The sequence below is a fragment of the Chelmon rostratus genome, chromosome 22 (genome assembly GCF_017976325.1).
Source record: "Chelmon rostratus isolate fCheRos1 chromosome 22, fCheRos1.pri, whole genome shotgun sequence".
NCBI classification, from domain to species: domain Eukaryota; kingdom Metazoa; phylum Chordata; class Actinopteri; order Chaetodontiformes; family Chaetodontidae; genus Chelmon; species Chelmon rostratus.
The window spans coordinates 16,992,699-17,015,168 of NC_055679.1; the positions used below are offsets into that span (position 1 = coordinate 16,992,699).

Genomic DNA, 22,470 nt, shown 5'->3' on the forward strand with positions numbered 1-22,470 from the left:
GTAAGTTTCTAAATGTACTGGATATGATGATGGAAAACAGAACTAAAGCACTAAAACTGGAGCTAGATCTAGAATGAACAAATGTGCAAATGGGCATGGGTTTACATGAACCACCAAACTTCTTTATGCAAAACTTTTAAACACTTGTTGGGCCCATTTCAGTGATATTGTGTGAATAAGTAAGCAATTAACTACCCTAAATGTAATTTTTGCTATACATTTAAATTATTCCGCCTGGTGTAATCTAGTATTTCCAAAACACGGGTCTAGAGTGAGTCATTAAAAAAACTGACACGCAGTGATTCTGCCTATTAGCGCCCACTGTTAAATGGCTTGATTTTTGAATGAAGTTTGGTGCGCTGCGTGCGCGTCAGTGAACCTGCTCGTCCAGTCGTACCGTGGTCGGCGCAGCAGTAATTGAACTCGCCTTTAACAGCTTGAACTGAAGCTACCGGGCTTATTCCCTTTAATTCATACTCGACCCTATTGCTCGGCTTTTCTGAAGTTATGTGTCCGGTGGAGTCAACACAGAGGCGGTGAGGCAAGTGTGCTCGTGAACTGGGTGGTTGAGATAGTAGAAACACTGGCTTATCAGCTTGTTTACAAGGTCTTGTAAATGTATCGATTCTCCTCTTGCAGTTCAGGAGCTGTGGGGATGGTTAGCTTAGCTTCGTTAGCAATTAAACCTGCCGTAGAGTTGGCCTTGGAACGGGTAAAGCTCAGGCTAGCTAACAGCAAAAAAAGGTAGCTTTAGTGTTAACGTGTATAGTCTTCATTTCATACCTGATAAGAAGTATTGATAACAATTCATGATGCGTGTTTTCGGCTTATTTCTCCACTTAACTGTAGCATATGGTTGGCAAGGTAGCGTTTAGCTCTGGCAATAACTTACACGGCTAACAAGCTGTTTGGGTTAAGTTAAAGGTATTTGCGTAGCTATTGCTAGCAAGGTAAGCTATTTACTAATCAAGATAATTGGTAAGATTGTAGTGAGGTGTCACGTCCTGTCAGCTGTCACAGAAATGTTGGTTATCTCGTGTGGCTCATTGTCACGATTGTTGTTGGTATTCAGGTGTTTTGCGGCAGATTTTATCGCTTAACTTCCCCTCCAGAACATGATGATCGTGATTTGAATGGAGCGCTGTGATATTTTAGAGTAATGTTAAGGGATATCTGAGGTTTAATGTTAATTTACTCATCGATATTTGCCCATAGCATAAAGAAGGACCTTACCTCTCATTTACTGACAGTGCTCGTTACCAACTGTCACTGCACGCAGGTGGGGGAAATCCACCTTAAACCAGGATGTCTGCAGGTCCTTCAAACGATTTGAGACATTAAATTATCTTACATTTTAATTCATTTTAGCAGAAACCTTTCATCTGATTTTATTTACTTAATAGAATTAGTTGTAATCCAATATGATTGTGAGTTTATTTGAGTTTTGGACAGTTGGTCAGATATTTGTTGGGTTTGTGAGTATTGTGTCATAATAAACTGCATATATTTGGGACTAAATGATTAATTATCAAAATAATCACAACATTAATAACTAACACCATAGCTGCACATGTTGTTGATTTCTTGAGCTATTTGTATTTTCCTTTCTATTCACCTGCTAGACTTGAATGAAGAGCTTCATCTCCTTGATTTCTTTTCTTATATACAGTCTGAAGGTTTTATTGAGGTGTCGTTACACTGTGGATTGTACTGTCGGCTCACACGTGAGCCAGATACCTTTCTTCTTAGCTCAGTTAAGTCGTGGGGTCTCTCTTTAAGGAGCCTAGTGAATCACAAGGCTCTGGAGGAATGTAGCTTTAGGCCAGTTTTATGGCAGTTTATAATGAAGCTCTTGTTTTCCACCGTGTGTTTTCTGCTGAGGAAGCTCGGCGAGGGTTTGATTTCCTTCCCTGCTGCCTTCTGACCCAGAAAGGAAGCGGCAAGCGCAGCTGCCGTCTTTGTGAAAATGCTTGTTTGTCTTTGAACAGATGTGGTGTGAAACTTCACCATTAGAGAAGTGCCTTTTAACCTTTGTAGAGGTGTTGCCCCCCCACAGTCATGTACTCGGAATCTGAAACTTTGGTCTTGTTTTGGTTATGCTCAAAGCGTGTGAACACGAGCTGATGCCCCCAGCTGTGCAAACTGAATTGGGACGCGTGTCTGTTCGTAACAATGAGCTGGGTGGAATAATGCTCGCTGTAATCACACGAAGAAATTTTGAACTTTCTCCAGGGAAGATAAGGAACATATCCTAGATTGAAGAAGATGAATAACTACAAAATCTCAACTATCCATACAGTGTGAAATGTTGCAGAACGTGAATGTTGATATATTGCCCTGAGTTTCGCTTGTCAGGCCACATTCGGTCTTGCCTACCTTATTAGTGGTGGTTGTGGCTGTCCGCGGCTTGAGCTATGAGGGCTTTTGCTTCCTCTGCTTGTGGGTCAAAAACATGTATTTTTATTTACAATTAATATCATCCTAAAAGTACATTGAATTGAACTTTAATTTAAGATAAGGTAGAAAAGGACAGTTCTCTTTTTAGGCAGATTATTGATTATGGAAATTACAGGTTCAAGCCTTGGATTAACCTGTTAAATAGAAAAAATAGACCTTTACATTGTGGCTAAATCAGTATGACTTCAGACTTGATTTCAGTTTCCTCTTTCAGATGACTATCTTTTTCTTCACTACTCGTCTTTGACGGATGGAACTGACTTTTGGTTGTTATCGCACCTGAAAATAGAGGAAGTGAAGCCTAATAGGCCACAATATGAATCTGTTGTCTGTTGTGCTTTGATCAGCAGCGGATGACTTCCACAGAAATAAAACCACCGCCTTCGTCAGATAGAGAAACTGTGTGAGTGTCTTTCTGCTTTAAATTATGAGTTTTAATCCTGTTGAGGCTGAACTCAAACCAGAACTCAAAATTCTTTGTTCTTTAATTTTTTATTTGCATCTATAGTATTATGGTAGCAAGTAAATATTATTATTTCATCTACTGATGATTTATTAGGATTAATCTATTATTTTTTTCTTTTATAAAATGTCCTAAAAGTCCCATCACAATTTCCAGTGTGCAGAATGACGTCTCCACGTGTCTTGTTTTATTTGACCAACAGTCCAAAACACAAAGATAAAACAGAAAAGCAGTACATCCTCACATTTTGAGAAGCAGGAAACAACAAATGTTTGGCATTTTTGCTTTATTAATGACCTTAATATTTAATCGATTGTTAGTCAATCAATTGGCTAATTTTTGTTTTGTGGATGTTGTATATAAAGCCATAAATTTTATGTGATACTCATAAACTTATCTTCCCTGTAGCGGTGGATTTCCCGCAGCATGTGTTGTTGTGATTGGACAGTTCTCTTTGTTGCTTTAAAAAGGTCAAATTAAATGGAGAAATTAATAAACAGCCTTTTTTTTTTAAGTTTTAAAGGTCAAGGTAGGATGTTGCAGGAAACCCTGATGATGGAGGAGCTTTGTGATCTTATTGTGGAGGTCACTCTCCGTGAGCGTTTCCTGTGTTACAACTTGAGTGTCTTTGTTTCACAGGTAAACCAACTGACCTACCTGGCCGACAGCCTCACCCATCATAATGTCCCCTTCAGTCTGTTGACGCTGACAGCTTCCCTGACGCTGTGCAGAGGGAGGCAGCTGGAAGCTAGCTGGCTAGCTAGCATGCAGCACTGGCCCGGCGCTTCCAGGAGGCGGCGCTGCTGAGAGGCGAGTGGTCGGTGCTGAGCGTGTGTCTGTCGAACCGGCCATGGATGAATTCTCCACCAGGACGTACGGCACTAGTGGCATGGACAACAGACCTCTGTTCGGGGAGACCTCGGCACGGGTAGGCGTAGGAGGAAGTGTGTTTTGTAGTAGGACTCAACTGACGTGGAACCTTTGATGCTGGTGTTTTGTGCCTTTATTCAGTTTAGATTTCACCAGCAGCTTTCAGAACAAAGTTACAAAGTGCTTTAGAGTAAAAACAAATAATAAAATAAAAGCAGATAAAATCTGAAGCTGTAAAGCTATAAAAATGATATAAAATAAATAGAAATGTGTTTAATATGAAGACAAAGAATGGTAACAGGACTCTGCAGGCGTCCTAACAACCTGCTGTTGGAAGGAGAAGAGTAGAGAAAAAACAATTCCTAATCTGGAAGGTTAAGAGTAAAAAAGTGCATTGACCATACATAATTATAAAAATACATCACTTCATATTGGCAAATATATGACATATGACCAAAACCATCAGTGTGTGCACACTGATCGTTGGTTTTGGTCTTTTTATGGGATCTGACGTGAATATTGGTGTTACTTCGTGTAAACTGATTTGTTAAACTGTCTTTTCGGCAGGATCGAATCATCAACCTGGCAGTGGGGGGATTTACGTCTGTGGTTGTTTTAGTAAGTACAAATCTTCTGCATGTATGTACTGTATAATTGTATTGTGTGTCTCTACTGTGGATGAGTTCCTTTCTTTTTGGAGGTCAGTGCTCACGACGTTGTTAACGATGAAGTGGCAGTTTTGACTGATTCCACAGATATTCCATATTGTAATCATGAGTATTTAAAACGAATACTCACTGAAATGCAGCACATTAATCGTCTTGATTATCTTGTTCTCATGATCTTTGCCATAGTCGTTATTCATACACTTATTTGATTACTCTCCCAGCACTACTTTCTTCCATTTCATCTGTTCTTCAGGGCAAAAGTGAATTTCACCTGTTGGGAATCGTCACTTTTGGTCCACATTTGCAATATCTTTCATGCATATTTAAAACTTTCTTGAATAAGCAGCTTTTTCGTCAATATGCGTTTATCACATAAGAGCAAGTACAAATTGTCATAGTTAAATAACTGTGCTCTAACTTTCAAATGCAGCTATGAAGATGCATTTATGTGCCTCTGCTTGGAATGCGTTTAGGTTTCTTTTCTACTACTACCATTAGACAGGGTATGTTGGTCTTCTTTTATGTCTAGACTGGTCATAATTGATCCGATATGATGAGCAATTAAATGTCTAACATGCTGTTATTATGCGTCTTATTTCAGTGCAAGAATTCCTAACGCTGCCTGTCGTTGATTTGAGCTGTGCAAAGGGTTTAACTGAGAAACATATTTTCTTTAACACATCTTCGTCTCTTTAATAATTCATTTTCTGGTGTTTTATAGTCCTCAGAACATTGATTAGTCTGCATTAAAGAGTCCTATAAAGGTTTAATTGTGACTTCATGGAGGCTACACATGTCATGATTGGAGGAGAATCTCCGTCAGGCCTTTTTCATGTTTCCGAGTTTGTAAGAAATCTGGACGTCTCGCTGTGGCTGCGGAGCGAAGAGGAAAAGGGAGTTTCAGTAAAAACAATGACTCATCTGTTTTAACTTCTCGAAAGTGAAGCGTGTTACTGCACTGATGGTTTCTGTCCGTTTCCTGACTCAGTGTAGTAAATCACCTCACGCTCACTCCTCCAGCACTGCTGTTCGTGAGAGGAGCCTCTTTCAGACTAAACCTGTTCACACGAATGAATCACTCTTTCCTGAATCTGACTGAAGTCGGACACACCTTGGAAGTTAAAACTTCCCATATGGCTCAGGTCCAGATTGGCTCTCGGTGAGCATCAAAGTTTGGTCGTGTCTACTTTGAAACTTTGATGAAGCCTTTGTTGTTTTCTTTATCAGTGTTTGCCTGATTGATTGATTAGCTGCTGTAAGATCATAGTTCCTGTCAGCTTCAGCAAAGACCTTCAAAATTCTCAACATTTGAAATTCTACATGTAGATATAATCCACCGTGGATCCTGAACGCAGCGGTGGGACAGATGACCTGTCTGAAAAGGCTCTATTGGAGACTGTGTTTCAGTGTCTTTAACGTTTGTCTTCCAGGTGACTGTGATCAGTTCGTTCGTGTTTCCCTCGTTGCCTCCGCGACCGCTCAACGTCTTCTTCGCCGTGTGCATCCTGCTGGCCTGTGGATCCACTATAGTGCTGGTAACTGTTGATCAGTACTAAACCCGTTTTTCCTCTTTCAAGCCTTTCAAGTTAATTGTAAAAATAATCGTTGGATTAATTGCTAATAAAAACAATAATTTTTAGCCATTTGTTGTGTTGGTTGAAACCTTTTCTGAGCTGTCCTAAAACTGTAACAAACAGTGGAAAAAAAACATTTTGTGGTGAATCAGTTTAAGTCAAACTTCTTCTTATAGACTTCTTTTATTTTCCAGTGAAATTCATGTAAAACAAACAAAAACCTGGATCTTTCTTCGTGTTTCTCCCCTCAGATATTCTGGTACCGGCAGGGCGACCTGGAGCCTAAATTCAGGAATCTGATCTACTACATGCTGGTGTCCATCGTGCTGCTGTGTCTATGTGCCAACCTCTACTTCCACGATGTCAGGTAAAGGCAGGGGCGAGGAAGAGGAGGAAGAAGAAGGGAAGACATGGCCTTGACGGGCGGGAACAGGCGTGGAAGGACTACGTGGAGAAACAGACTGACCAACCTGAAACTGCAGAAGACTCCTCACACACTAACATGAATGAATTTCCCACCTGACCTGCAGCAAACTGGAGATGCTCGGACCAAAACCGGTCAGACTTAATGGTTCCAGTGGGATGAAAACTGTCAGACTTGTTGGTGCTGAAACATAGTGCACTGCACACACACACACACACACAGATGTCACAGTGTAGAAGGCCATAACTCTGCCTGGAGACACACAGCTCTTGAGTTGAATCAGGTGTGTTTACATGCACATAAACGTTATTGACAGTCTCACTTTTCACAACATCAAGCACTTATGAGAGGATGCGGAGGCTCTGATGTGATGATGCAGCAGTAAAAGGAAAAATCTGCCTTTAGTCCTGCTCCTGTGGGTCCCATCCAGTCTGTCTTCTGTTATATTGTCTGAATTTTGTGTTATTTTTATGTGTTACAGGTATATTTATATCTTGAAACCGCTGTCAGAAACAAAGGGGCCAAATTTTGCGTATATTACATAAACCTCACCGGATAATCAAGAGACAAGCCGTGTCCCATTTCAAGCAGCGTCTCCTTCAGAGTTTGTTTTTCAAGTCTGCGATGACGACTTCACAATCATTCCAAATGTTCCACCAGACTCCAGCCCAGATCCCCAAATCTGCTGCCTGTGGTACATTCAGGGTCAGACAATATCGCCTCGCAGGATCACAGGAAGTGGACTGATGAAGAAGCCACAGCAGGGTGTAAATGATGGAGGTCTGACATATTGAATGTCCCAATTCTGTACTGCACACTTCTAACTGTCAAAATATACGAGAGAAACTCTCTCTTTCTTATATTTGCAGTATGTGCGCTCATAGCCATCAAAGTGTTTTTCCAAAGATTAAATATTTATTTTGAAAGCTCCGGTTTCCATTTTTCCAGTTGTGAGCAGCGCCTTCACTTCCTGTGTGTGTTGCATTGTGGGCGACATTGTACACCAGCAGCACACTCACAAATTAAACCTTTTTCGTGTACGTGTAGACGTGTCGTACAGAATTGGGCTACAGTCATTCTCTACAGTTTCTGCTTGTTTGCACCCTGGCTGTTGATTATGTGTTTGGACATAGTGAGCTGTTGCATTCCCTGTTTTCCATCATGTCGAGCTAAAGCTCCACATGTGATTGTGTGGCACAGTGGTGACAGGAGATCAGACGTCATAGCTGCAGTCTGCTGCGTTTTTTTGACCACAGACGGACAGAAGAAGAAGAAGAAGAAGAATGATTTGGAGTTATGCTTGAAATGAATTAATCATCAAAATCGGTGCAGATTAATCCACCGTCAGTTTACTGATTGATTAATCGACTAATGGCTGCAGCTCCACAACTAACTCGGACCAAAAGTGAAGTAAAATCAGATGAAAGGCGTGTTTTGAAAATGCACCACATTGAGCTTCTTGGTAATAAACCTGGAAGCTGTCAGGTTTGAGTTGACGGAGGCGCCCTGAATGCACCATTAGATTTGCTCTGAGAGTGGGATCGTGGTGATGCTGCCGTGACTCCTCTGCACGCCATCTGAGTCAGGCAGGAGGAGCCCTTCAGTCCTCAGAAACCACATGGACAGCTGGATTCTTGAGGCCATGATTGGTTTCTTATCGAACCTCTGAATCTTTTCAGAAATCTGAGAACACGTTTCTGAATTTGCTGCTGCAGGACGCATCAACTCCAACAGGGTTTTATTTGGATTTTTTAACAGGGTGGATTTTCCCTTTAATCAGGATGGAGATTATGAGCATGTAAACACACCGAGTGAAGCGAGTGGGCTGATTGATCCTCCTCTCCCCTTCACGACTGTAGACTGTCGTACAAACTAGCTAACACAGCAATAGCACGAGCAGCTTCAGGGTTCTGTGGCGAATATATGCAACAGTTTGTTTTCTTTGCGTCTTTTCTGCTCTCTCAGCTTATCTGATGGTTGGATTTCATGAATTTTCCAAATGAAGTCTTGTTAAGAGGATTTTTTTTTTAATTTGAAACTCATTTAAATGCTGAAGTACACTGACTGCCAATTCTTCCACTAGATATTGGTTGACTTACACTTTTGTCTAAGCCATACATGCATGGACACACACACACACACACACACACTCAGGCCAGCTGTAGCACCAATGAACATGAATGGGAACATCCACGTGGCTTTACACTGCACAGCAGATGTTTACATGGATCTGTACATGTTTCTGTATCACATTGATGTGTCTGCCATCTAAATTTTGCACAAATAAGTCTGCCATTTACAAACTGAGCTGGGTCCAGTCCAGGTCTGTAGCACGAAGTAGCTTTAAGTGTGTTTTTACATCGAAAATGAGAATTCTAATCATGAAAACGCCTGGTATTTTAGGTCTGTGCAGCTCACTGTGTTAAACAGGTTTGGTTTGGATGTTGCTGGTTTACGGACTGATGCCTCTGTAGCTGCTTTAGAGACCCTCAACGTGCAAGTAAAGGAAAAGCTGTTTCCAAATGCACCAAACCTGGGTGGGTCAACAGGACAAAACATCTTTTAATCTGGAATTGAGCACTTATTAATCTGATGATTGATTTTCTTGATTGTTTGGTTGAGAAATGTTAGAAAGATATTTTGTTTTGTCCTACCAAAAATCCCAAACTCAAAAACACTCAGTTTACTATTAGAGAAGACAAGCCACATTTGCTTAAAATGTGGCTTAAACAGTCAATCGATCAATTTTCAGTTGACTAATTTTTGAGCCATTTCAGCTCTATGGCCAAGAATGAATCGCAAAGTAGGTCATTAAGACCCTGAAGGTTCACAGCTTCTGCCAAAATCAAATTCTGGTTTCCAGTTTGGCCACAGGAGGCGAAAAAATTCAAGTTGGATCTTAAAGCAAGAGGCTGCCATTATGCTAAAGTTCTCTTACTGTCAACAAATCCCATGAAAAGACTAAAACCATCAGTCTGTCAATGCTTTCTGACTTCCTGTCTCTGGCTCTCAGCTCCAAGCCCATTGGTTCCTACTGAAGACATAAATCTTTAAACTGGAATTAGTTCTATTCCTCCACCGACCAGTCAAGTTGCATTTCCATCCATGTCTGTCCAGGCTCATATCATACATGTAGTGAAGAATTCAGTGTTTTGGCAAAATGAAAGTTTCCAGTGACTAATGTCCAGTGAGGAACATGTTGTCTTCACTGAGAGACTGTTTGTCCAGAGGACTGGTAGAGCTTCATCACATGGTGCAGCAACAATCACCTAAATATCAATATCAGCAGAACCAATCATGTTGGACTGCAATGCTTATGGATGTTGCTGCAAAGAAGCTACAAACAGTAAAACGTGGACGCTTCACACACATGTTCAACCTGCAGCACAGCAGATCTCTACAATCAGCAGAGACGCCCAAGATTAGAGTCATCAGTTCAGTATCTGAGCAAATGTGAAATATGGTCACAATCTGCCTTCTGTTCCTGCTGAATAATGGCCAGAGAAGCGTTTCTGCACAACACTATGATGTCACAGTGCTGCTGACCTTTGACCTTTTGGATAGAAAATGTCATCACTTCATCCTTTTATCCTCTGAGACGTTTGTGTGAAGTTTTGTCATAATGAGCACGTGAATTCTGGAAAACATGTTTCGTGAGGTCACAGTGATCAGTCAACCCTTGAGTCCAAATGGATGTTTCTGGCGAGTTTGAAGAAATTACCTAAAGGCGTTGCTGAGATATCACAGTAACAAGAATCATAATGAGGCGTGGAGGCATGAAAACACATCACCAATGGAAAAATAGTTTGCTATAAGAGCTGCTCACTGTAGCTTTTATCAAACCAACAGAAGGAAATGGCACATTTGTCTGGGACTATTTTCAGCGGCGGATTAATCCACATTTGGTGCTTTAGTGAGTGTGGCCGCAGGACTTGGACTGAAGGAACATCAGTGTAACAGTGTGGCCCTACGCCTCGGAGGAGGAAGACTTTGGATACACACAGTACTTGTTAGTAGGATCGATTCATTATTTTCTGGGATTTGTTGACAGTAAAAACTATGATCCTTTAAGCTTGTCTCATCCATTGATATAAATCATCAGGCTTGTTGGTAACATAGCAGCTGTGTGTGACCCAACATGACTTCGGGGTGTTGAAACAGGAGAACTTTAAACTCGAAAGTTGCCTGTTTAGCAGAAATTTCCCTGCAGCTTTGCTTGTTTTGCAGCTGTAGCTTTGTTTACAGATGACCTGCAGTGACATTTAACTGACAGCACAGCGACAAGGCCTCGACGTTAAGATTGTCAAAGCCATGTTTCTCTCGTTTTCTTCCATTTATTTTATGGAATAAATAATGGTGTACCCTGACTGCCTCTTTGCTTCACTGGGTGACTCAAGTTTACAGCAGCGGATGTCAGGTGGAACCACCGTGTCTGCTCTAAAATCTAAAATCGTGTTAAGTCGTCGAGTGATTTGGCGGGACGGACAGTCAATAGTTCCGCGGTTATATCGATTGGACCATTATTAGAGACGTCCAGAACCGTAAAAACTGCACAAAGTCAAATATACGATTTAAGACTTGTTAGCTAGAATTAATAAGACATGGGAGAACAACCAATGAGAGTTTGACCTTCATGTACTTCGCCTGTGGGTTTAATCACTAGATGTTGTTGTGTTTGAATCCAAGTTTTTATTTTATTTTCCAATATTTATCATCCACAGTCACTATGCTAGCAAGGCTAAAAATAAAATAAATAAAACAATGGATATAAGATGGATCTGAAGTCTTCACACGGAGCATGTCTACAGATGCACAGATTGTAAAGCCTTGACAAAAACTGCTGATTTTTGAAATAATAATAAAATGAACTTGACTTTGATAAAAACCTACAGTTAATGTTCATTAACTCTGAACTTGGGCTACAAGGCAACAGTCGTCATTTGGTGAAAATAATCAAGTCTTGAGTAAAGACATCAGTTCACTTGTACTGAAAAGTCTCTAGACATTTCAGAAAACAATGAAAAACATCCCCCAAAAAAAATGTTGACGACCACTTATAGAAGGCTCAATATAAGACAAATTATTGTTCATTAGTTCATTTATTTGTCATTTTTAAAGATATATTTGAACTGCATTCTTCAATAGACCTGCATAAAACTCCAATGTTCAGCTTTTATAAAAAAATCAAACTTCAGGAACGAGCAAAATTAAAAAAAGAGTCACACGATAAAATTCAGTTAGCTGCAAAAAGCCTGTTAGATTATAACTGACCACAGGCAAACTTTTAACACATTTTACATAAACTGAAGGCGATATTATCCAACAGTGAGGAGCTGACAAAAGAAATAGTTAAAGGAGTGATCTTCAAGTCCTCCAGGGGGCAGCAGAGTCATTGTCTCTTTTTCCTGCCAGTGATCAACCTGTTTTACGTTGTGATGAAAAGTAGAATAAATTCATTATACGGGTACCGGACTAAAAACACCCCTATGTTCAGTTTACTTTGCAGGATCTGAGGGGAGATTACATTTCCACCCAGAGTGGAAAAGAGTCAAAAATGAAGGAGGGTCACTGCCCAGGTTCCATACTCTCACAGGTCGACGGGGCCATCCAGTATGGATCCAAACTCAGGACTGGCTGTTACAATTATTAAACTGACATAAACTCTAAAGCAGGGGTTGTAAAAGTGAGGACACATTAAAGATCAGAGGGGGTTTGTGTGTTTTTGTGGTGGTGTTTGTTCAGACAAAGTCTCTGGACCTCTTTATGGCACAGCAGAGCATCATGCTGAAGATCATCCCAAAGATCTGTGGAGAGGAGGAGACAGGAATACAGGGTCAAAACCACTTCAGTCTCCATGGGATGCTGTATCTGAGGAGTGGCTGGCGAACAGCTGACAAAGGGAAACAGAGTTAATAGGAGTGACCTTCAAGGTCCTCCAGAGGGCAGCAGAGTCATTAATGTGTCTTTTTCCTGCCAGTGTTGTGTGTTGAAAAGTAGAATGTAAATTCATTATAAGGGTGCCAGACTAAAAACATTTTTGTTTCAGATTTACACTTGAAAAAGCAGAATTATTCACATCGCACTGGCAGATTTTGTCTCATTTTTGTAGGAAACCAAGATAAAAAAAGACCGAATCATCTTCTTTAAAGATGGATTAAGGAAGACAAAGCAGGTTTAAGGTGCTGTAAGTGTCCATTTGTGTGAAGAGTTCTGGTCTCACCATGATGACGCCGATACCGATGCCGACTCCGCCGATGATGTGCAGTTTGTTGTTGAACATCTCATCGATGGCAGCTGGACAGCTCTGACAGAACAGCAGAAAGAAAGATGATTTTACACCACATTACACTCAGTACAGAATATTGACAGCTCAGGTTTTCGACACGAGTATGTTACAACATTCATGTTAAAATACCGTGGTGATGAGGACCTCCAGTCCCTCCTTCTTGGGGCAGATGTCTTTGGCAGCATCAATCACCGTCCCTGTGGGGCCGCAGCAGTTCAGCTGTGAAGAGGAAACAAGAAGCCACAATTTTAGTTCCTCCAGGAAAAAAATGTATTTGATAGTTGTCAATGTGTTCTCATAGCCTCCACACAGTATAAACAGTCTGTCAGCAACACACATCCCTGCATCTTACACAGAAAAATATACAAAATATCAAATAAAGGCATGTAAAGTTATGTGCATCGTGTTTGTCTATCTGTATGTGAATAGCAACACAACTGATAAAGAGATAAGAAATAGGTGTTCATATGTGTGTGTGTGTGTTCTCACTCCAAAGTGGATGAGACGCAGGGTCTCCTTCAGCGCTTCCTGTCGGGTGTCTTTGTAGTTGGTGTAGGTCTGCTTATAGAACTCTGTAACTTCCTCCACCACCTGAAAACAAAACTCAGTTAAGCAAGTTTAAATTACTGACTGAATGTCACCACAGTGTGTGTCTGTGTGTGTGTGTGTGTGTGTACGTACCCTGTCTTTGTTGGAGAGTCCCCAGATCCCAGCAGCAACTTCCACAGCGAAGATGAGGAGCAGGAAGAGGAAGAACTAAACCAGAAAACAGGAGTCAGTTTTCTCAGCGTGTTCCTGGATCTTCATTGCCAAACAATGCACAGCCATTTCTAATCCTCAGGAGTGTACACCTCTGGAAAGTTCTAATGCTGACAGTTTGTCTTAGCGAGGTAAATACAGCGCTCATGTTCCAGTCCATCAGGATCGTGTTTTGTTTTGGCTTTTTTTTTTTTTTTTTTACATCTTTCCCTTTGCTACATTACATAATTTAATAGTGCATGTGACTGAAACAGGAATTCTGCTTCTTTGAAGCTACATGTAAACATCTCTTCAAACATAAAGACAAGGGCATTGTGGGTAACCACTGGCCACAGAGGAGTCGATCCACACACCTCCAAAATCTCAACAACGCATAATAAGGACCTGCATGTCAAATTAGCTGACTGATTCAGCTTCTGTTGGGAGTTATCTCTATAGGAATAACAGAAAGCCACGCTCTCCAAATGACCTCCTTCCTGTGACAATGAATGACAATAACTACTGTTAGTTGCAGCTTTAATGTAAGAAAAGAAACAGTGTGAAAAAATGATGTATTGTAGCCAAGGGAACGGTTTCAAAATGACTCGTAAAACAAAGAGAACTGTGACAGGTGATCCAACAATGACTGAAAGCCACTCAACATCATCATCATCTGCAGATGCAGCCGTCAGGCTGAATCAAACATTAAACGTGTTTGTTGTTTTAATTGGAGGCACCTGGTTGTGACAGTTTTGGCTGTCAAAATCAAAAATGATCTCTTTAGTGCTGAACGGAAAGGAGGACTCACCAATCCCAGCATGCACGGCGACTCTTTAATGGCTCCGCAGCATCCTAGGAAGCCCACGACCATCATCAGAGCCCCCGCCGCAATCAGGATGTACACACCTACAGAACAACGCGGCACACATGAGGAAGTTTTTCTTCACATCCCTGATTTAACCATGGTCAGTTTAGTTAGAAAGATGACAGTGAAAGTGGGTTTTTGTTGTGTGATCCCTGTTTGGGAACCGAATCCTCCACAGCAGAGCCGGCAGCAACATCATTCGCTTCCAGCCATGCTCACAGAAATTTGTACTAAATTGTACCCGTATATGAACAACAATACACGACTAACACAGATAATACTACAGTTCTCATCTGCTACATTTGCATGTAGCATCAAAGCTAGTCTATTCCAGGGTACTGATGTTACTCCACTCCTACGAATAATGACAATCCAGGCAGATACTACACAAGAGTCCAGATGTTGTGTTCTGGATGTGGTTATGAATCACATTCAACAAAACATCTCAAAAACAAGCCGTAAATACCACTGTGGAAACGCAGCAATGTGAATTTCCAAACAAACAGACCGTACAAACTTAGAAAAGTGATTTCCCAACATCTGTATTGTTCTTTGATGTGTGTCCATAATGATAAATCCTAAAAAAATATGAATGCTGGATAACAATAATAACAATAACCGCAGCACTGATGTCATGGGTACGGTAGCCACACAAATATTCCTCCTCCAGCGCTTCTTTCTCCCAAGCTGTTATTAAGATGTTTGTCATTTCAAAACAATCCTCTGTCGCCTGACTGCCCACTCCACTTATCAGTTTGATGGAAGCGAAACACAAAGAGAGGGGAGGGAGCGAGTCCGTCTTTCTATCAGCTCCTCAGAAACACAAAAGTGGAGAAACAAAGACGTCCCTGTCAGCCAGTGAAGAATGAAAGCTATGTGTGGAGGGCTCTGCCAGGCTGGAGGAGCCGCCTCGCTGTGGACTAACTTTGGCCTCAGCTGCCCTCTGTCCGGCCTGCAGCCTGTTTCTCACATCAGGTCGCTCCTGGTGCAGCACTGGTGCTGTCCCTGATAATGAAGCAACATCCATCAGGTCACATCCGACAAACACATTCAACAACAGCGCTCTGGTTACAAAGAAAAGTGCATTCATCTCGCACTGCTCATCTAATTCCTGATTAATCCAAGATTGAACAAATACCTTTAAAGACTGTTTCTCAGACATGGATAACTGGGGCTGTAACAACAAAACATCCAAAGGCTACTTTTGTAGTGCTGAATTTGTGACAATAATCCAAAGGTTTGCCAACTAGCACTGTGGTAACGAGCGGCTTTTTGTTCTCCTTTCCTGTGACTAACGGATGACTGTTTGTGGTGGGTGGAGGGCTTAAAGCACAGGGGATCTGACTTGTGGCACAGGCTTGCTGTTTACGGATTATCTTTATCTTGTGGCCATCATTGCTCTGTAGGAAGTGACGTGCTTCCCTCCACTCAAGAATACCAACTAAGTGTTAATGTGCATCACCTTACGTAAACGTGAGGGCCATCACCAAAACCAAGTTGTTGCACAAGTACCTCCTAACTGCCCAAGATTGCAAAATAAGAAGCATTTGTCTTTTTGTACAGGCATAATCAGTTTCTCATTCATTTCAGTTGTCCAGTGCACTCTACCACAAAATGATTTGCTCGTCATTTTCCCCTTCTTTCAGAGCCTTCCCACACAGCAAACAACTCCATCATGCCAAATGGACTGACATGCACTTAACACTTAACTCTGCTTAAAACGCTCCTGAACTGTATAATACATGAAACTTTATTGATCCCTCCGGCGAACTCCCTGTCAGTGTTAAATGGCTTTTAAAAGACACGACATGTTCTTCTTAGAGCTGCATTACACACCTGATGAGGCTGCTGCTGCAGCATCAAGAATTAAGTTAGGAGACATGAGAAAATTATGTTTCCGTTCTGTTGGGATGTTCAGAAACAATAGTAGCCGTTTTTAATAAGAATTTAATAATAATGACTGACTTATGACTGAAATCAGGAAATATCTGATTAAAAAAACAACAAAACAACAACTAAGAACAAGTGTACAGATTATACTTTCATTGAGTCAGCTGTGGTTCAGTGTTAATTGCTTACGTTTTGTACCATCGGTGCAACTGTAGAGACAGCAGTGTAACGTCAAAGGCCTTACCAGTGAAGAAGACTGAAGGCGACTCCTCTCCTTCAAACAGTCCTGCTGTCCTGGTGTCAAAACGCAGCCACAGGCCCACAGCCAGCACTGCAGTGCCTGCCAGCTACAGGAGGAAGACAATAAAACATGTATGAAAGAGGCAAAATGCTAATGCTAGCATGCTCACAATGACAAGGCTGACATGTTGATGTTTAGCAAGAACAAAAAGCTGTGTCCCGAATCTAGACTATATACTGACCCTATGTAGATTTTGAGAAATGTAAAATAAAGTACACTCAAGACAGTTAGCATAAGTAGTGAAGCTCTGATTTTTGATGTACATTTTGCTCCCACAATGCATTGCACAAGGGACAAACAGCTCCAGGGTCACATCAGAAAATAAAAATACCAGCTGAATTTTTGGGTAAACATTCAGTAGTAGCATTTTCAAGTCCCAGTGTGACTGTCTTTTCACTGCAGACATATCACATCATTTCCTGTTACTAAAAAAAAAAAAGTATCTTGGTTTGTTGTGCATTAAATATCAGTATAGAGTATGAACTCTGTACAATTCGTATGGAATTGGGAAGCAGCTAATGTTTACCATGTTTGCATGCTAGCAGGCTAATAACAACTAATTAGCATTAAACACATGCAAGCAGAGCTGAGGCTGATGGGAATATCATTATTTTTGCTGATATTTCATCGTTAAAAAAAAAACACAACAAACTATTGGATTAATTAATATTGTTGTTCTAGATGAAAAGCAAGGCAATCAAGTTATTACAATTCAACCTGAGGGGGACATGAACATATGAGCCAAATTTCATGGCATCCAATACAAATATTTCACTCAAAACCACAGATGTCAACCTACTGATGGCGCCAGAAGAAAAGTAAGGGGCCTAACCAACGTCAGTACGATTTTAATTATCCTCTTTATTATATTTCATGGTAAACCATCTTACAGTTGTGAGATATTTCAGTCTGTACCAAAGTGATGGACTGGCTGACATTTATTGCAACCCTTAAAGCCACGCCGCTTGTGTGGATTAAAAACAGGTTAGTTAAGGAACAAAAATTCTGTGATGATTGCACTGGAGGAGAACTGTGAGCTAACAGTTGAAAAATGAAGTCAGATGTGCTGCCTAACACTCCAACACATTCTCCTGAATACCCCACCCACTAAGAAAAACCTTAAGAACCAAGTTTTAAAAAGAACATCACAACTAAAACTGCCAGCATCACCCAAGACACTACGACTTTAATTCACCTGATGAATTCATTGACTCTCATTTAAAAGGTGAATCAAAAATAAGCATGAGGGCAGACAAAGAATAGTCCTCGTGTGTGTACGAGCGTCTCCCATGGTGTTCAACACAATAATAACCCACTAGAATGACTCAATATCTCCTCAGCAACCACACAACACAAGTTTACATCAACTCTTTGTTGCCACCCAAATAACTTCCATGATGTCCCACTGCGTAATGCTGACGTCTGTTGTGCAACAGGAGATAAGAATGACACAAAGCATCCATGCTAACAGGAAGGATTATGTCCCAACATGTCTCCAGAATCCTTCGTGCTACGGTCTGCTGGCCATGAATCAGTCGACACACACACGAGCACAACAATGTGCGCCCACCTCAGCCTACATGGGCAAAAACCTGAAATTCTGGTTTGTGACTGAACTTTTCTTACTGAGCCCTTTTTATATACTATTCAAATGCAAAGAGAAGAAGAACTGAGTTTAGTCAGACATGAAGGCTAAAACTCACTGTTTACTTTACTTTGTGCATACTAGACCCAACCTATAGATGCATTGTTCCATTTTGGAAGAATTCAGCAACTGTGGTGGCTGTGTTTTGCTCACAAATGAAACAGAGCATTTTAAATACACCACCACTCCAATTTGCTCTTCTGATTCTGTTTCTTCTCCAAAAGGATCATGGATATTGTAGTATCTACAACCATCTGTCATGCCAAACTGACAAACATGATCTCTCACAAACTAACTTGAAATAATCAAAACTGGTGGTCATAACAAGCTTATACCTTCACATTACCCAGGGGAGTCACATTTTGAAGTGACAATATTGATTGCTGGAAATTGCTGCAGGTAATTAAGAATTCTGACTATTAAAGGCAAGAAGATTCAACAAAATCTTTACTGTCCAAGTCTTAAACTATAAACCAGCACACCTAACGATCTGCCATTGCATCACCTAATGGCATAAACTATGACTAACCTAAGGACTGATGAGTCAGTGTAATAAATAGAGTGAGTAGTGTTACACAGACGCACCTCATCATCCATCACAACCTTCAAATATAGCCTCAGGTGTAAACTGTGGCTGAACTCAGGATCACATATTTCAAAGTTTGAGTTATTGTGAGTTTTATGATGAATGTGAGGGTATATTTACTGTGCACTCAATTGAAATGACATTTCACCTGGTGCAGTATTTGGGTGAAATGGGAGAGAATACCACGATTGACTCGTTAATGTTTAACGGGAAAGGAGGAAGTACTATATGAGATCCTGTGAGAAGTAGTTAACATGCGATACAAAGCCTTTCATTTGTATCATATGTTGTATGAAAGATGAGGATGTCTGGATAAAACATTAAATAGTAAAAATATCAGCAAAATATGAAAAAATAATAGGATGTTTTAGCCTTGCTTAGCATAAAGATCTTTCTGTCTGTCAGGTATTAGAGAAGTATTTTGCACAATGATGAAAGTGATTTTAGTTTAGCTCAGTCGGCATGATTGTTTTCATTATGTGTTTCTCTAAATTAGAGATAACAGGAAACTGGAGTGTCCTGACTGATGAATGGATATTGTTGTTGGTGTACAGGAAACACACTCAGGGGGGTTGTGGTGTTTGTGTAGCGGCAGCAATGAGATGTTTTAAGTATCCTGTAAGAAACAGCCCTTTTCCCCTGAGGGGCACATTAGCTCTCATTAACCACAAAGCCACACTGCAGTGCCATTAGCAGTACAAAAGCGACTAAGACAAAGAAATGAATTATTGCTGAGAGACATGGCAGCTTTTACAAGCCTCAACGCTGTTTTCACAACTGTGCAGACGGCATTGGATTTGGCATGATAACCAGAAACACAGCCTTAAGCACAAGATACTAAAACTGCACGACGTTCCAACACAAGCTAAACCTGTCATAGTTTCTGGTAGGAAGAATCCTCTAAGACAAGACCCAATGTGGAAAATGTAGCCTTAAGATCTAGAAACAGGAACATCGTCATGATGGAGCCCAACTTGTTCACAGTAATGAGTCTTAGTCGAGACTGCTGTGAACCCTATTACCAGCAGCTCAGTCATTTGATCTTGGAATAAATAAACTAATCTAATCTGATCTGATCTTTATGTTTTGGAGGTGGGACTGGTTGCACTGTTGTCATCTCATTTGTCCACACACAGCCATCTGTGCCATCATTACACACTTAAACTGCAGACTCAAATAGTCAAAACAGTCATTAAGCTTGGACTAACAGTCAGTGTGCGTTCTTCTGACACTAAACAGGTGATCACAGTAATAACACAGCAGGCAGTGAGGATATTTAGAAGTAAATCATTGTGAAAATACACCAACAGCTGAATAACTTTATCATCATTTCACACAAAACACACTCGTTTAGTGGCAAACACCTCCTTGGGGTTGTCAAACAAGAATTTCCCCTTTTTTTCCTACAGTGGATTTCAAGTCCTTGTTTATCTTTTACGCTCAGACTTTGAAGAGATGCTCAAACACAGACGGCTCAGCCAACAACCAACTGGAATGCGAAACTCTGGAATGTGAAAGCAAAGTGGCCCCAGTTATTCCTGTGTGATTAGCCCGGATATTTAGGCCAGCTAGGTGTGTCTTTGAAACATGCAACAAGCCACATGGGCCCCTTAGATTAGTTAACCTCTCTTTCAGACACCTGAAGCCTCCATTTGCCAGTTAGATTTGGCAGAAAATGCTTTGCTCTTTGAAGGAATTCTCCAATAATCCAAGCATCAATGAGGAGTCTGCTGCGAGAACTAATCCACACCTTAATAAAGACATATTAATCTAAGAGTTAATGTTAAAAAGTTAAATTAACAATACCAAAAACTGGGTGCATAAGGAGTAGGCTGGGGTGGTAGAGGGAGCAACGCCATCTCTAAGGTTATAATGGCGGCACTCCTACACCTGTATTTACATGTGACTGGATGTGACTAGTCAGCTGGTAGCCAAACCACTGATGAATGAGCCAGTGACGGTGAAGCATGAATGATGTGGTCGTTCATCAGAAGCAGGTGCAACTAAACTAACGTTATGTTTCATTAAATATCAGTAACTATCAGCGTAACAACATCGTGAAGCCTAAATGTTCAGACGCATCATTAATCCATGTTTTATGACATACGTGTCGGCTTGTTGTGTTTACTTAAAAGCAAGCAGTCATGTTGAATTCAGTGTCTGCTGCAACTTTGTAACCTCATCAAATTTAGGAAGGAACTGACAGTTTCCATCAAAGTACTTTTTGTTCCACCAACAGCCCAAAATCAAAAGATATTTAACCTTCTATGATACTAACAGAGAAAAGTAGCAAATCATCACATCTCAGAAGCTGGAACTTGAAAATATTTGGCATTAATGTTCAATAACTGACTTAAATTAATCCATCTATAATTATTCAGCTCTAAAGACCCACCAGATGTTACAAATCTCAATGAACTTGTGCACCTAATTTTCTCCAAATTAAAAACTAATTGAGACCACCAAATCAACATGCTTCATATATATTTCTGAAATATTTTGCTCTCACATCTACTGATAAAGGCGCAGCTGATTCCACATTCAGTATAAATATATTGTAGGAAAATGTGCAAACATGCAGATGAACAATTTTTCCAGTGACCCGATTTCCTGAAACCACCATGTGACTGCACACACACACCTGAGAAGACAACAGGTGAATTCAATTATCCAATTGTTCTCTAGTTTTCACTCAAAGGATTCATTTTAAGCAAACATTAATCAGGGATTGATTCATTGATTCAGTTGAACACCATTTTACCAGAATCATCCAAAAAAAGCAACCCAGCCTGTAACTCCTATCAAACAACACAAAACAAACTCCACAAAATAAACCTAAAACAGTTCAAGCTCATTTTCACTGAGCTCTTCTCTTTGGTAATCACAGAATAAAACAAAAAACAAATCCCTCAAAAACCAGCTCTGTCTAATCCAGAGTCTCATGTATCAGCCACAACTAACACTGTGTACTGTGACACTACATACCCAGAAGAGAAAGTTGAACACAAACACCAGGTATTTGATGCACTGCAGTGCCCCCATGGTTCCAAGGTCAAGATTTAGATGGTTTTAAGGAGAAAATCCAAATGCAAGAGTTCTCTGTTGAAGAGTCAAACGCTTTCTTTGTGACCGTGGGAAGAAGACACGGACAGAGTGAAAAGAAGAGAGGTGTAACCGGAGGATTTTTCTGTGAGCCACACCCTTGCATTGCTCACCTGCAGGGGGAGGGACGAGGTGCGGGAGGAGGGAGGTGTGGGAGTGAGGGGGGACTAGTGTCTGTTCCAGTGGATTTCTAACAGAAGACCAGGAGGTGTAAATCAGAGCAGCTGAATGCAATTACAGAGCAGGTCAATTAGAAAACTCACACCACTGACAGTAAAAAGACCATCAAGGGATCTGTGATTAAACTGATACATTTATAAATTCTAAACAGCCTTATCAATCAATCACCACATTTCTTGGGAGATAAACTGCTTTCCCAGTGCAACAAACTTCAAAATATCTTTCTGACTTGTGGAGTGGTATTTTTCTGCTAACATTTTTTTAATTGAAATAAAATATTGTTTTTGAGGAGATTCATTTCTTGCAGCTTGTCATAATGACTACAAGATCTAACAGAATTTAAATATTGATTTGGCACTGATACTGATTGCATTGTCCTGAATTATCTTTTTGGAAGAACAGCATCACACTCGAGCTCTAA

The 22,470-nt window shown here is 40.7% G+C and overlaps 2 protein-coding genes across 4 annotated transcripts; one reads left to right on the forward strand and one right to left on the reverse strand.

Annotated features, from left to right (window-relative positions):
* Nucleotides 1-401: 401 nt before the first annotated feature.
* On the forward strand, nucleotides 402-11,312 carry tmem243b (transmembrane protein 243, mitochondrial b). 3 transcript variants are annotated; one of them, XM_041963650.1, is made up of 6 exons: nucleotides 428-536; nucleotides 2,808-2,858; nucleotides 3,560-3,848; nucleotides 4,358-4,408; nucleotides 5,889-5,993; nucleotides 6,284-11,312. In XM_041963650.1, exons 3-6 carry the CDS (start codon nucleotides 3,771-3,773, stop codon nucleotides 6,401-6,403), a joined length of 354 nt encoding a protein of 117 aa, XP_041819584.1. In that variant the 5' UTR covers nucleotides 428-536; nucleotides 2,808-2,858; nucleotides 3,560-3,770; the 3' UTR covers nucleotides 6,404-11,312. The 3 variants fall into 3 exon arrangements, with proteins under 3 accessions (XP_041819585.1, XP_041819584.1, XP_041819583.1); XM_041963649.1 differs by having other exon boundaries at nucleotides 441-536; nucleotides 2,805-2,860; XM_041963651.1 differs by lacking the exon at nucleotides 2,808-2,858 and having other exon boundaries at nucleotides 402-536.
* On the reverse strand, nucleotides 11,074-21,945 carry cd9b (CD9 molecule b). Its single transcript, XM_041963648.1, has 8 exons — nucleotides 21,753-21,945; nucleotides 16,480-16,582; nucleotides 14,289-14,386; nucleotides 13,424-13,498; nucleotides 13,232-13,333; nucleotides 12,872-12,961; nucleotides 12,677-12,760; nucleotides 11,074-12,260 (listed from the first exon to the last, which is right to left on the reverse strand). The coding sequence occupies exons 1-8, from the start codon at nucleotides 21,807-21,809 to the stop codon at nucleotides 12,195-12,197; spliced, it is 675 nt and encodes a 224-aa protein (XP_041819582.1). The 5' UTR covers nucleotides 21,810-21,945; the 3' UTR covers nucleotides 11,074-12,194.
* Between the last annotated feature and the right edge of the window lie 525 nt (nucleotides 21,946-22,470).

Bases quoted from the DNA above. Each gene is read 5' to 3' on its own strand.
- tmem243b (XM_041963651.1), top strand. From the start codon at position 3,771: ATGGATGAATTCTCCACCAGGACGTACGGCACTAGTGGCATGGACAAC. The intron at 4,409-5,888 runs GTAAGTACAAAT...TTTGTCTTCCAG, and splicing joins TTACGTCTGTGGTTGTTTTA to GTGACTGTGATCAGTTCGTT. The intron at 5,994-6,283 runs GTAACTGTTGAT...TTCTCCCCTCAG, and splicing joins GTGGATCCACTATAGTGCTG to ATATTCTGGTACCGGCAGGG.
- cd9b (XM_041963648.1), bottom strand. From the start codon at position 21,809: ATGGGGGCACTGCAGTGCATCAAATACCTGGTGTTTGTGTTCAACTTT. The intron at 13,334-13,423 runs GTACGTACACAC...TTTTGTTTTCAG, and splicing joins GACTCTCCAACAAAGACAGG to GTGGTGGAGGAAGTTACAGA. The intron at 12,962-13,231 runs GTGAGAACACAC...TCCTCTTCACAG, and splicing joins TGCGTCTCATCCACTTTGGA to CTGAACTGCTGCGGCCCCAC.